The sequence below is a fragment of the Sceloporus occidentalis genome, unplaced genomic scaffold (genome assembly GCF_023333645.1).
Source record: "Sceloporus occidentalis isolate IW3139 unplaced genomic scaffold, rSceOcc1.0.p SCAF_6, whole genome shotgun sequence".
Taxonomy (NCBI): Eukaryota; Metazoa; Chordata; class Lepidosauria; order Squamata; family Phrynosomatidae; genus Sceloporus; species Sceloporus occidentalis.
Window position 1 is genome coordinate 24,944,964 of NW_028316986.1, and position 13,796 is coordinate 24,958,759.

Below are 13,796 nucleotides of genomic sequence, written 5' to 3' on the forward strand. Positions count from 1 at the left end.
GAACACATGAATCGACAGAAAAGACAATAATGCTAGGAAAGTTGGAGGATAGTAGAAAGAGAGGAAAACTGCAGCCCAAGTGGCTAGACTCAATCAGGGAGATGACGGTTTACATAACAAGTAATGGAGGACAAGGGGTCTTGGAGATGTCTCATCCCTGGGGCACCATGAGCCAAGGTCAATTTGAGGGCAGTTAACAACAACAAAAAACTCAGTCCATATGGTTCTTCAGATGAAGCATTTCACTGAGAATTTTGTTGCATTTGAAAAGCTTTTCACACTCCACTGGATCTTGCTGAAAAAGCATTTGTTGCTTTATTTCAAATGGTCATAGAAACTGATTAGTCCAGCAAAGCCAGGGATCCATATCCATTCCTTTCTTTTTCAGAACATTCAGCTAACAGGACAGAAAATAATTGCACTGATAAGTCAGAGAATGCCTCCTCCCATATGACCTTCCCTGGATTTTGACATCTTATTTATTCATTTTCCCCCACTATTGCCTTTCTTCTCAGAAGCACAGAATCATGTATACTTTCCCCACATGCCCATTACATCCTCACAGCAATGTTGTGAAGTAGGGGAAATTGAAAAAGTATTATTGGCTGAAAAGTCACACAGGCTGCATCTGCACTGCAGAAATAATGCAGCTTGATGCTGCTTTGACTGCCATGGGTTCATCCCATGGAATTCTAGGCTTTGTAGTTTGTTGTGGCACCAGAGCACTCTGACAGAGTAGACCAAATAGCTCATAAAACTACAAATCCCAGAAATTCCATGGTCTTGAGCCATGGCAGTTAAAGTGGTGTCAAACTACAATATTTCTGCAATGCAGATGCTGCCACACCTGATTGGGAGTTTGAACTAAGATCTCCCCAATCTTAGTCCTATTTTCTAACAATTACAGGGTTTGGCTCCCATCTTGTTCTTCATCTTTGGCTGTGGCTTCTTTATCATTTATTAGATCAGGGTGGGCATAGTGCAACCCAAAGTTGGCATGTGGCCCTTGGGACATCTAAGTGCAGTTCTTGGGACTCCCTCAGAAGCATCCCCCAGACCCTTAAAAACTCTTCAAAATGACCTAAAACCACAGCAGTTTGGTTTACCTACACACACACCCAACACCCCCACCCTGCAAAAGACAAAAATCATCCAAAATAGCAACTGTACTGAAATATGCTAGAGTGGCCCATAAGGTGAATATAGGGAGGACAATTGGTCCTCATCCCCTTCTCAGTTGTCCACCACTGTGTTAAGACTGAGATCAACTAGACACAAAGCCTTCTCTGCTGTAGCATTTACCCTGTGGAACAGTTTGCCATAAGAAATCCACAGAACTAGCTGTTTGACAATTTTGAATATTTATAAAAAAAACCCAATGCTAACAATTTATTTTAATTTTTGAAGGAATGAGGGTGGGGGAGAGAACATTTTCACTCTTTCCTACTGCTCACATGGTTGTTGTTATTCATGATTTTATGATTCTATCTTGTTTTTAAATATTCTATCTTGTAACTACATGATTTGAGATCCAGCATGGCATAATGATCTGAGTCTTGGACTATGACCCTGGAGACCAGGATTCAATTCCCAGCTAATCCATGAAACCCACTGGATGACGTTGGGCATGTCACAAGCTCTCACCCTCAAGGGAAGGCAATAGCAAACCACCTTGAACAAATCTTGCCAAGAAAACCCCATGATAGATGCACTTTAGAGTGCTCATAAGTCAAAAACAACTTGAAGGAAGACAACAACAACAACAACAAAAACAAAGTATCATTTAACTGCATGCTGCCACCAGGTTCCCTTCAGACAAAAAAGTCAGACTGCAAAGAAAACATATGAATAAACCTCTGGATTTTTAAAATTGAATTTTTAAAATCTAAAACACTGTAGCATAGAGACATCATACCCATGCTTTGCAATTAAGCCCAATACAAAGTTTGGTTGCTCAATTTTTCTCAAATCTTGAAGCTGCAGTGAGGCTGCTTAATTCCCAATGCTTAGTGTGGGATTCACGCAGGTTCACTTGACATCCTAGAAACATTTACCTAGCTCTACCAACCCATATGTCTCTAGTTTTCCAGAAACAGATTTTAAAGAGCCGTTTGTTGAGCTCTGGCAGTTCTGCAGGGTCATCTGTGCAAAGCAGTTGGAAGGCAGCCCTGAAAGCGAAAGCCAAGGGCCTGCACCTGCTGTCCCCTCGATGTACAAGACGTGTCGGGAGCCTACTGGCTCAGAAAAGAAGGGACAAAACGTTGCCAGAGGCTCAGCTGGTGCAAATGTCCTCAGGGGATGACAGAAACCCTTCTGGGAGAGACTCTGGCTTCTGGCCAAAGCATAAATGAGCAATGACAGATGTTGGCTGAGCTGCACCTTCTCTTGTGGATGCAGTCTGACCATTCTGCAACTAATAGTTAATGGGATAATTTCCACCATCACCCCACTGTAAGTGATCAATCAATCTACAATGAAAAGTCACTGAAGAGTCACAATACTTCAAGCACATAGTTAGGTAAAAAAGCATAGTACATATTGAAAACTCTCCAAGGAACAGCACTTCTTTTATGCGAATTAATGCATTGCCTCAACAAAGATGGTGAAGACAGCCCGCGTGGTGTAGTCGTTTGAATGTTGGACTGGGATTCTGGAAACCAGGGTTGGAATCTCTACTCAGAGAAATGGCTGGGCGACCTTGAGCCAGTCACACTCTCCTTTGTACGTAATGCTCTTATAGGAAAGCAAAGGCAAACCTCCTCAGAACAAATCTTGCTAAGAAAACCGCATGACAGGATCATCTTAAGGATGTTGTAAGTCAGAAACAACTTGTGAAATTAATAAACATATTTTTTAAAAAAGCAATGACTTGAAGGCACATAACAACAACAATCTCAACAAAAACAATGAGGGGCCTGTTATCCAAAATATATAAGTACTGCTGTGATAGTGTCACTTTAGGGTCACTTTAGGTCAGAAACGACTTGAAGGCATACAACACACACATACACACACTGGAAAGTCCAGTCCACTTGAAAATTTAGGCTGGAACCCAATGCACATGTTTTGTTGTTGTTATTTGCCATCAAGTCAAGTTTGACTTATGGCAGTCCTATGAATGAGAGACCTCCAATAGCCCTGGTCATCAACTGCTCTGCTCAAGTCTTGCAAACTCAGGGCTGTGGCTTCCTTGATTGATCCGTTTCCCACTGCCTTCCACTTTACCAAGCATTATCATCTTTTCCCATGAGTCATGTTATCTCATATTTACTTAGGAGTTAGTCTGACTAAACTCAATAAGTACGGTATGTTGAGAGATCTTGTAGCACCTTTGAGACTAACTGAAAGAAAGAAGTTGGCAACATGAGCTTTTGTAGACTTCAGTCTACTTCCTCAGATGCATTTATAAGAGTAAAGTTCATAGAAAGGAAACTAGGACAGACATTTGTCAAGATATGGCAGCCATTAATCACCTCTGTATACATCTGATATTGTGAGACCACCCAGGTTTCAGCCTAAATAGTGGGAAAATTTGCCATGAGATTGCTGATACCTTAATTTTTGGGAAATGAAAACTCAAGGTTATTCACTAGAAAAAAGAAAAGAAAAATGTACTTTTACTCTGCATTTGAAAGGTTTTTTAAAAAAATATTTACTCTGTTTTGTCATATGTTGGTGTCTTTTTATATTTTGTGGTTATATCTTTGTGTTGCTATTACAAGTAAACAAATAAAAACTAATATTTAAACAAATAAATCAACCCAACAATCAACCAATCAAATCACCAAGTTAGAATGATAAATTCAATGAAGCTAGTTGTACCCCATTGCTTAAGGCAGGAATGGAGAACCTTTGGCCCTCCAGATGTTTTGGACCACAGCTCCCACAATCTCTTAGTATTGACCAGGCTGGGTAGGCCTGATGGGAGTTGTAGGCCAAACATCTAGAAATCCCACCCCTGATTTAAGGCAACAAGTAATCACAGATGGCCTTTTTGCAGCCCGTTTAGAAATGTACAAACTTGAGGATGTAGCTGGGGAGGAAAGAGATTAGGAATGGTTTGCAGATGCCATTTGGCACTAGTGCCAAAGCCATATGGAGCTTTGGTAGGTCCTTTCTCAGACTGCTAAGCATTGCCAAAATTTCTTTTCCTGCTCACATTCTTCTTCCCTTAACAGCAGCTTGGCTTACAAAACTGAAGCAGATAAACATTTCCCACCTATTAGTTCCGTGTCAAGAAATCTATCATGTCTCTGATTTTTGCCTTTTGATAGCAATTTAGAAGGCAGCTCTTCCCTCTTGGTGTGCAGGCCTAGGTCCAGTGTAGATGCAATAAGGTTAAGGATGGTTGTTGTTAGCTGCTTTCCAGTTAACTTTGACCCATGGCAATCCCATGAATGAGAGACCTCTAAGTAGGGTTGCCATAAGTCAGGACCTCCAAACCAGGACAAATGTAGGACAACATTTTCAAATGTAGGACACATTTTAATAATGGAGGACACACGAACAAAATATGATTTTTTAGAAAAATGTTAATATAAATGCCTGTTTCTTAGGCATGATCAAAATGGAGGACATTTGGGCATTATTTCTAGACATGGCCTCTTGCATATTTCAGAGGCTTATTCCATAACCAAACCCCTTGGGTTTAACACTTAGCCTGGTTTAACATGGCTATGCATATTGAACATGTCAAGGTGGTTTCACAGTTCTTGCACCAAGTGTACTTCTCAGAAGTGTGTACTTGGTAAAGGGACTTTGGTTTTTCTTCACTGTGCATGAATTTGTAACAATCACAGCAATTTACATTGACCATGCCTCAGAACCAAAAACACACAGAAAAGGCACTTTGGAAAGTCACACTCTCTCGGCTTCTGAAACAGTGCCTGCATGCCTCTCAAACTGACTCTCATCACCACCATCACCATCACCACCATCGAAGGTGACACTCTCTTGGCTTCTGAAACAGTGCCTGCATGCCTCTCAAACTGACTCATATCATCATCATCATCATCACCACCACCACCACACTATCACTGTCAAAACAAGGGAGACTTGTTAGCATTAAAAGCACCCCGCCTCCAAAAAAAAACCCACCTTGAGGCCTCTGGCCACTCACTCACCACCTCCTCCCCCTCCTCCTTTTCTTCCTCCTCCTCCTCCTCCCCCTCCTCCATTCGCTGTGTGGCCTGGGGCAGAGGTGGGTGTGCCGGTCACGCGCAAGGCGGGGAGGGTGGCGCGCGGCCGTGCGCAGGACCTTCGCCTCCTCCACGCGGCCTGGAACGGAGGGGGCGGAGGAGGAGGAGGTGGGTGGCGCGGGCGCGCAGGGAGGCGGGGAGGGTGGTGCGCCCATGCGCAGGAGGCACTGCCTCCCCCTTCGCCTCCGCGCGGCCTGGGGCACAGGGGGTGGAGGAGGTGGGTGGCGTGCCCGCATGGGGAGGGTGGCGCGGGCACGCAGGAAGGTGCTGCCTCCAGCTTCGCCTCCTCCGCCCCAGGCAGGCCTCGCTGCCCTCCTCTTCTTCCCCACCTCCCCAAGGAGGAGGAGGTCAGCGAGGCCCTGTGGGCCGCGGTAACCTGGCTGCAACCAGAGTGGTCCCGGTTTTTGGCGGCACCCATGACGGGAGGGGCCTGGGGCTGCCAAAACCGGGAAATTCCCGGTTGCAGCCGGGTTATGACAACCCTACCTCTAAGCTACCCTGTTCTGTAGATTCATGGCTGTGGTCTTCCCCGATTGAGTCTATCCATCTTCCTACTGTCCTACACCTTACACACTTCATTATGTTAAGGGACTGGGTCAATAAGTATGGTCACAAAATCCTTCCTTGATAGCCTACTCCTTCTGTTGTATACATTCCCCATCCCCATCCCACATATTCTCTTCCTATTGAACTGGGCTGATGTTCAATTTGGCCATTGTTAACTATGCTTACAACGGATCACAGCACAGGATATTTTTCATTTCCTTTCTGGTAGAGAGGCTTACATTCTGTATAGTAGTCAGTTCCTCACACTCGACTCACTGCTCAATTGAGGATAGCATTAAAAAAATGGGGAGGGGGGATTTCTATTATTATTATTATTATTATTATTATTATTATTATTATATACAAAAGGTAAAACACAATTACATCATCATTCTACTTAAAAAGCACACGCTAAAATACAGTTCTACAAAACTGAGATCTCATTCAAAACTCCAAACCCAAATCTCTTGTGGTGCTGTGGTGGAACAGAAGCATGAGAATTGGAGTTTATATATTCTATAAGAGGTAACTACTTTTCCTTGAACTGATTACAGTTCCTTGCCCCAGAGGTTCTCCTGACATCGTCTGTAAGCTTCTCCATTAACCATACTTCCCAGAACTTCATCCACCATTGATCCATGGACAGATGACCTGTTTTCCAGTTTCTGACAATGATTAATCTAGCTATAGCAACTGAAAAGGATACAATTTCTTTATGATGGAGAAATTTATTATCAAGTTAAAATATTGACAAGAGAAGCAACTCTGGGGTGGGTTGAACCTTTTGCTTAGTAATGTCTGACATCAATTGAACAATCTGTGTACAGATTTAAAACAAAATGTTTTTAAACCAGTGACAGAATTACAGACATTGCTGACCTAGCGTTGATCAAGTGATAGTTCCACATTTCTGAAATGAGAAGACCAAAGAACTAACTCACAGAACTGTCATAAGGATCAATCCTCCATGACAGAGGACTGGACTGGATGGCCCCGTCTCTTCCAATTCTATGGACTTTATCACACTAGCGAAATCCCATTCAGAAATGGGATTTAAACTAGATTTAGATTTTTAAAAAACCTGCAAACACGGGAAGTTTATCACACGACATTGCTGCCAAGTTCCGAAAGTAAAAAGTTGCCGTTTTTTCCATTTTACCTTTGGTTTATTTTTGCGTTATTTCACTTTGGCAGTAATGTCATGTGATAAACATCCTGCATTTGCAGACTTTTTTTCCAATTTAAATCTAGTTTAAACCCTGTTTTCTGAATGGGATTTCGCTAGTGTGATAAGGTCCTATGATTCTATGAATCAGGATTATGAAGAATTTCACAAACTTCCAAGTGTTATACAAGTGATTTATAAATAGTATAGCAATAACTTTAACAAGAATTCCAAAACTTGGTGAGCGTTAAAATAGATGGCCCTATGAAATTCAGTCCCAAGAGATGCTGGTGCTTTTGAAAGGATTCTCAAAACATATGTGCTCTCTCTGGCATTACACACAAATGTTTTATTTGAAACTGTATTTTAACTCATTTATTTTTCAGTCGTGATAAATGGTAAATGCTTTTATCATGTGGTACTCAATTTTATGCCCTCCAACTACCCCAGTTTTTCAAGAATTGTCCCAATTAATCCCATCACCCCACATTTTCAGCTGCTTTTAATGTGTCCCAGTTTCTCTGTCATCCCTTCCACTTCCCCCTTTCGTCTCAGCTTACTTCTTGTGGGTAATAAATTGTTGTTGTTGTTATTGTTAAATTACTGCAAACTGATTGCAAAGTGCAAAAGTAGTCTGTACTCAATTGACCCAGCAGGGGGGAGAAAAAAGGAGGGGCAGAATCATGCCCTTCCAAGTAGACACAGCCAAAAGCAAACTGCTGTATCCTCTCCTAAACTGTGTTTTCTTCCTTTTCCTCCTTGTGACATCTTGACCACCATTTGATGTTCTTGGACACTAAAAAAATCTGTTGTAAGACACCTTGAGTCCAGAAATGTGACAAATGAGGGATATAAATATAATCCTCATCCCTCATTGAGGGAGAGGGAAGATAGAGGTGCACTCTACCACCAATTGGAGTGTTGTACTCATTCCCCACACTTGTTAGAAATGACAGATGTGGCTCATGGGAAGTTTCCTTACACCCCTTCCTTTCATGATTATTCTGAAATCATTTAAGATGTTTCTGCTTTATACCATATATTAACTAGCTGACGTTTTAATGTTGGGGCACTCCCATACTAGGAAATTTAGTGGCTAATTGTAAGTTCTAGATCAACTCATAATGTTCTTTGTGCAGAGTACCTTCTAAATATCCTAACAGTGTAATTAAAGGGCTCAGGGAAACACAATAGCTAGTAATTAAGCCAATGGTATAAATGATTTTCCCCACCCACCAAAAAAAAAAGATATTCTGGAATAACAGTGGTAAAAATCAGCATGGATTTACAAGCATCTCTAGCAATGATCTCTTCTTTCTGCATAGCTTTTATTAAACAAAGCTAGATCAGTCATTTTAGGAAGACTTTTTATATATAAATGCATAAAGAACATAGAACCTTTTGTAAAAAATGGAAATCCATTCCAGCTCTGATAAAAGAGTTGTAAACAATTAGGGATACTAAGTAGTAATCACTATTTTTATTACTCTGCACTCACTGTGTATATTTTAACTATGATTTAACTGATGTGGTGTGTCTGTCAATAGTTGTTGTTTCCTGCCTCCATGGGAAGAGGCAAGTAAGAAATAAATATCATCATCATCATCATCAGACAGAGTAAGACAGCCACAAGACAGGAGATTCTGGATGCCATGACAATTCAGCTAATTGTTAATGATTTAATTTGTTAATATGATTGGCAGGCAAAACGCTTTTTATTTCAGCTATTATTTAACAAACCTGCTGTGGCTCAGAAAAAATCATTTAACAGGCAGGTACTATACTTCTTGGTTGGTTTATTTTCAAATTGAAATTCAGTTTTGTTTTGGTATTATGCTGAAATGCATAATAATAATAACAGGATTTATTTATATGCCACCCAATCACTGGGAATCCGGGCGGCTTACAACAGAGGGGATAATAGACGGTTCCCTGCCCTCACGCTTACAATCTAAAAGACATGACACAAAAGGAGAAGGGAATGGTGGGGAGGGAGGGGATCAGGTCCAGCATTCTTCTCTCCCTCTGAGGCCTGGACCAAGGCAGATGGACCGGAGGGAGGGCTCTTCTTCTTCAGGCTAGCCCTGGTGGAGCTGGGCTTGCCTGGTCAACTCCCTCATAGGCCGGAGGATGACAGTTATGGAGTTATACTGTATCCACATTATAGTTTCTCGTGATTTTTTGAACTGTACCTGTTTTTAATCTCAATGCCCTGCCCCCCACCCCTGTACCTACTTTTAAACATTTCTCTGTATCTGATTTTAATATTTTAATATTTTTGAGCTGCCTTGAATCCCAGGAAAGGTGAGATATTAATCAAATAAATCTAATCAATAATATAATAATAATAATATAAATATTTTTTTATTTCTATCCCGCTTTTTGCCAGGTAATCAAAGCAGCATACAACAAGTTAAAATACATCCATATATACATAGTGCCCCCCTTAAAACAAGATTAAACAGTATAAGATTAAAAACAACATATTAAAAGCCGACTAATCCAAATAATAATCATCATGGGCAGAGTTCACTAGATGGAAAGTCTTATTCATAGCTGAGTATTTTATTCCAGGAAGGCTTGCCGGAAGAGAGCCGTCTTAATGGCTTTTTTACAGCTCTCTAGATTGGTAATTTGACGGATCTCGTCCGGCAGGCCATTCCATAAATTGGGAGTGGCTGCAGAAAATGTCCTCTGGCAGGTCACCGTCAACCTGGTCTTTAAGGGCTGTAATAAATTCCTCCCAGAGGACCTGAGTGTACAGGTCGGATTATATGGAAGCAGGCGATCCCTTAGATAGGTTGGGCCCAAGCCATGTAGGGCTTTGAAGGTAATAACCAACACCTTGTACTGTGCCTGGAAACTGATAGACAGCCAGTGGAGTGACTTCAGTATTGGTGTTATATGGTCGCTCCTTTACTGTTCCTGTGACCAACCTGGCTGCCATATTCTGTACCAACTGGAGTTTCCGGACTAAGCACAAGGGTAGCCCCATGTAGAACGCATTGCAAAAATCAAATCTTGAGGTTACCAGCGCATGCAACTACAGTTTCAAGGTCACCCTGTTCCAGGAAAGGGCGCAGTTGGCGTATCAGCTGAAGCTGATAACAGGCACTTTTGACCGTCGCATTCACCTGATTTCTCATGTGAAGTGACGGGTCAAGAAGCATCACCAGACTGCGAACACAGTCCTTTGAGGGGAGCGTGAGCCCCTCTAGGACTGGAGGTTGCAGCCCAATCCCTGGTTTGGGGGCCCCTACCGTAAGTACCTCCGTTTTGTCTGGATTCAACTTGAGCTTGTTTTCCCTCATCCAATCCATTACTGCCTGAAGACACTCGTTGAGGGGAGAGATGCCATCTGTCATTGTCGCTGATGATCGGGACATCGAGAAATATATTTGGGTGTCATCAGCATACTGATAACACCCAGCCCCATATCCACGGATGATTTCTCCCAGCGGCTTCATATAGATGTTAAATAGCATCGGGGACAGGATGGCGCCTTGAGGGACACCACAATTAAGCTCTGTTTTTGAAGAGCAACTGTTCCCGAGCATCACCCTCCGGAACCTGCCCAAGAAGAAGGAGCAGAACCACTGCAACACAGTGCCTCCAATTCCTAACTCTCTCAGGCGTTCCAGAAGGATATCATGGTCTACTGTATCGAATGCTGCTGAGAGGCCCGCTCCCTCTGTCGATGGCTAGACGAAGGTCATCAGTTCAAGCAACCATGGCAGTCTCCGCCCCATACCCGGTCCTGAAGCCCGTTTGAAATGGATCAAGAAAATCGGCTTCATCCAAGACCACTTGGAGCTGAAGAGCAACTGCCCTCTCGATCACCTTGCTCAAAAATGGCAGATGAGAAACGGGCCTATAATTTTTCATGTCCAGGGGGTCCAGGGAGGGTTTTTTCAAGAGCGGTCTAACAATCGCTGCTTTCAAAGAGGATGGTAATCAAATCATATTTCTGATCGAGTCAGTAAGAAGTTATTGAGCGATTTCCCCCCCTTCCTATGCCAAACTAATCTGGTTGGCCAGGGGGTAGGGGTTCATTTGCTATTTTGCCTCAGGCAGCAAACAGTCTCAGGTCAGCCTTGAGATTAATAGTGTCCCTCCACCTTGACACAGCAAAGGTTTCCATTTGGAAAAAAGGGAGGGAGTGTTACATCCCATTCTTCTCCTTGAAGAAATATCTAATCTTCCAGGTAAGATTTGGGACTCTGGGATAGAGGGAGCCTTCTATCAGGAAAGAAACATGAAACTCATCCCTTTTCAAAGCCATTTATTTGTAGCTGTCACCACATTTGGGGGCAAAATAAATAAATTACATTACAAAACTACGTAATTTATGTAAAAGAAGCATTTCCTTCTGATGGCCCAATTCCTGGTTCATGGGCATGTGAGAAGGACCACCTTTGTCCCCACCCTTCTGAATCCCGTACTTGTTTCTGTTCCTTTAGTTTGCCTAAAGGGATAAATTATTCCGAAAGTGGTCACCCTTGATGGAAGTCTTCAAGTAAAGTCTGGATAGTTTTCTGCTAGAAATGCTTTAGCTCTGGATTTCCCACATTGAATAAATCTTTAAATTAAACAACCTACACCAGTGTTTCTCAAGCTATCTGATGTGAGGGATCAGATATTTTTTCCCCTAATGTGCTAGGAACTATACTATTATAAGCCTTCAAGGCAACTCTTGACAAATGGTGACCCTCTTCAAGGGTTTTCTTGGCAAGATTTATTCAGAGGTTTATCACTGCCTTCTTCCAAGGCTGAAAGGATATGACTTGCCCAAGGTTACATTTGTGTCCATTGGCTATAACTGTTCCATTCTTTCCTTTCCTCCTCCATGGAGCCAATGTTTCACAAACTGGCACCAGCCCAGTAACCACCACTTTGAGTGGCACGGACTACAAGATGCCCTCCAACTCAATGATTCTATAAACTTCCCTGGACTCCATCTGGCCACTGGCTCTGCTGTCTGAAGGTTTCTCAGAGATGTAATTGAAAATAAAACATTTTCAAGCATTGATTACCCACAGCTAAAGAGCCTCCATGGCCATTTGCAGTATATCTTTCAATAACTGCTCCCGGGGGGGAGGGAATCAGGGAAAGGGCATCAACTCATCTATTTTGGGAGCCTCTTGAGAAGCTTTTTTTATTTAAAAAAACATTCTTCTGCTGTTTTAGCGAGACCCCCGTATCCTAAAGAGACCAGATCCCATCTGATCTTGGAAACTAAGCAGGGACAGCCCTAGTCAGTACTTAAATGGGAGATCATCAAGGAATACCTGCTGCTGTAGGCTATATTTTAGAGAAAGGAACTGGCAAAAACATATCTGAGTATCCCTTGACTAAGAAAACCCTATGACATATAGTTGTAGTCTAAAATGGTATTTTTGTCAAACTCTAAGCTATTTACATTTGTTTCTAAAATGTTACTTTTCAAGGACTTCATGATATTAAACTGTGTGGGATCACTTTTGGAAAAAAACCCAAAATAAATAAATAAATAAATAAAAACCACATTACCATCAGTGGCTTGAAGGCTGTATGTCAGGCCCAAGGCCAAGTAGCCCTTAGCTAGGAACTCCCCAGCTTCTTCTCCAAGGTCAATCACCATCTTGGCAAAATGCTCTGCTTCCTCCAGCTGTACCGACAAATCAATGAGAAAGAGAAACATTACTGGAAAGGCACTATGCAAATAGAATCTTTCTCCTTGACGCTCACAACAGGGTATTGTCCATTTAGGAAGAAAATAATCAGAGATTAGAAAAGTTACTTTTTTAATGGACTACAGCTCCCAGAACCTGTGATCTGCTAGCTGGGGGATTCCAGGAGCTGCAGTCCTAAAAGTAACATTTCCAAGCTCCAAGTTACAAAGTGGAAGTGACCATTGGTGTTTCATTTCTATCAAGAGGTACATGTCTCCAGCTCACCCCAAAAGCCTAACCACTAATTGTCGGCGTGTTACAGGAAGAGCGACGCAGTAGCTTAACAGTTAAGACGCTGACTCCGACAACCACAAGCTTGGCACGTTAGCAGTTCAAAGCCCAAGTGCCACGTGATGGAGTGGGCTCCAGTCACTAGTCCCAGCTTCTGCCAGCCTAGCAGTTCACAAGCATGTAAAAGTGCAAGTATATAAATAGGTTCCACTTCAGGAAGGTAACAGCGTTTTGTGCAGTCATGTTAGCCACATGATCACAGAGTTGTCTTTGACAACACTGGCTTCCTCGGCTTAGTAACGGAGATGAGCACCGCTCCCTGCAGTCAGACACAACTAGACAAACTTGTCAAGGGGAAACCTTTACCTTTAATAAGAAGAGATTATTGTTTAGTGGTAAAACAAATACATTCTGTATGCTCAAGGTTCTTAGTTCTTCTGGGTGGGAGACAAAAGAGTCTCAACAAATTATCCTCGGTGGAGTCCCTCTTCACTATCACTGTCAATGTGTCACCAATGACTGCTGTGGCTCATCAATGCAATCACCTGCTCAATTGCCATGTCAAAAGCCACTCAGCAAGTAGGTGGCAGCTTCTCTTCCTCCTTCTTTTAATATCCTTCCAGGGTATTAAAAGAACAGGCAAATGTAATATCGGAGCCATTGGCAATAATCTTTGAAAACTCCTGGAAAATAAGAGAAGTCCCAGCAGACTGGAGGAGGGCAAATGTTGATCCCATCTTCACAAAGGGAAAAAAAGAGGATCCCAACAATTATCGTCCAGTTAGTCTGACATCAATACCAGGAAAGATTCTAGAGCAGATCATTAAACAGAGAGTCTGTGAACATCTAGAAGGCAATGCCATAATCACAAAAAGTCAACATGGGTTTCAGAGAAACAAGTCATGTCAGACAAATCTGATCTCTATCTTTGATAAAATTACCAGC

At 42.3% G+C, this 13,796-nt stretch overlaps 1 protein-coding gene across 3 annotated transcripts in view; it reads right to left on the reverse strand.

The window, feature by feature from the left end:
* TTC7A (tetratricopeptide repeat domain 7A) overlaps positions 1 to 13,796 on the reverse strand; it is a 317,709-nt gene that overhangs the window by 194,359 nt on the left and 109,554 nt on the right. For all 3 annotated transcript variants that reach the window (XM_089529137.1, XM_089529136.1, XM_089529135.1), the window contains exon 12: positions 12,439 to 12,556. In XM_089529137.1, the coding sequence (XP_089385263.1) occupies positions 12,439 to 12,556 (118 nt within the window). The remainder of the gene's footprint in view (positions 1 to 12,438; positions 12,557 to 13,796) is intronic.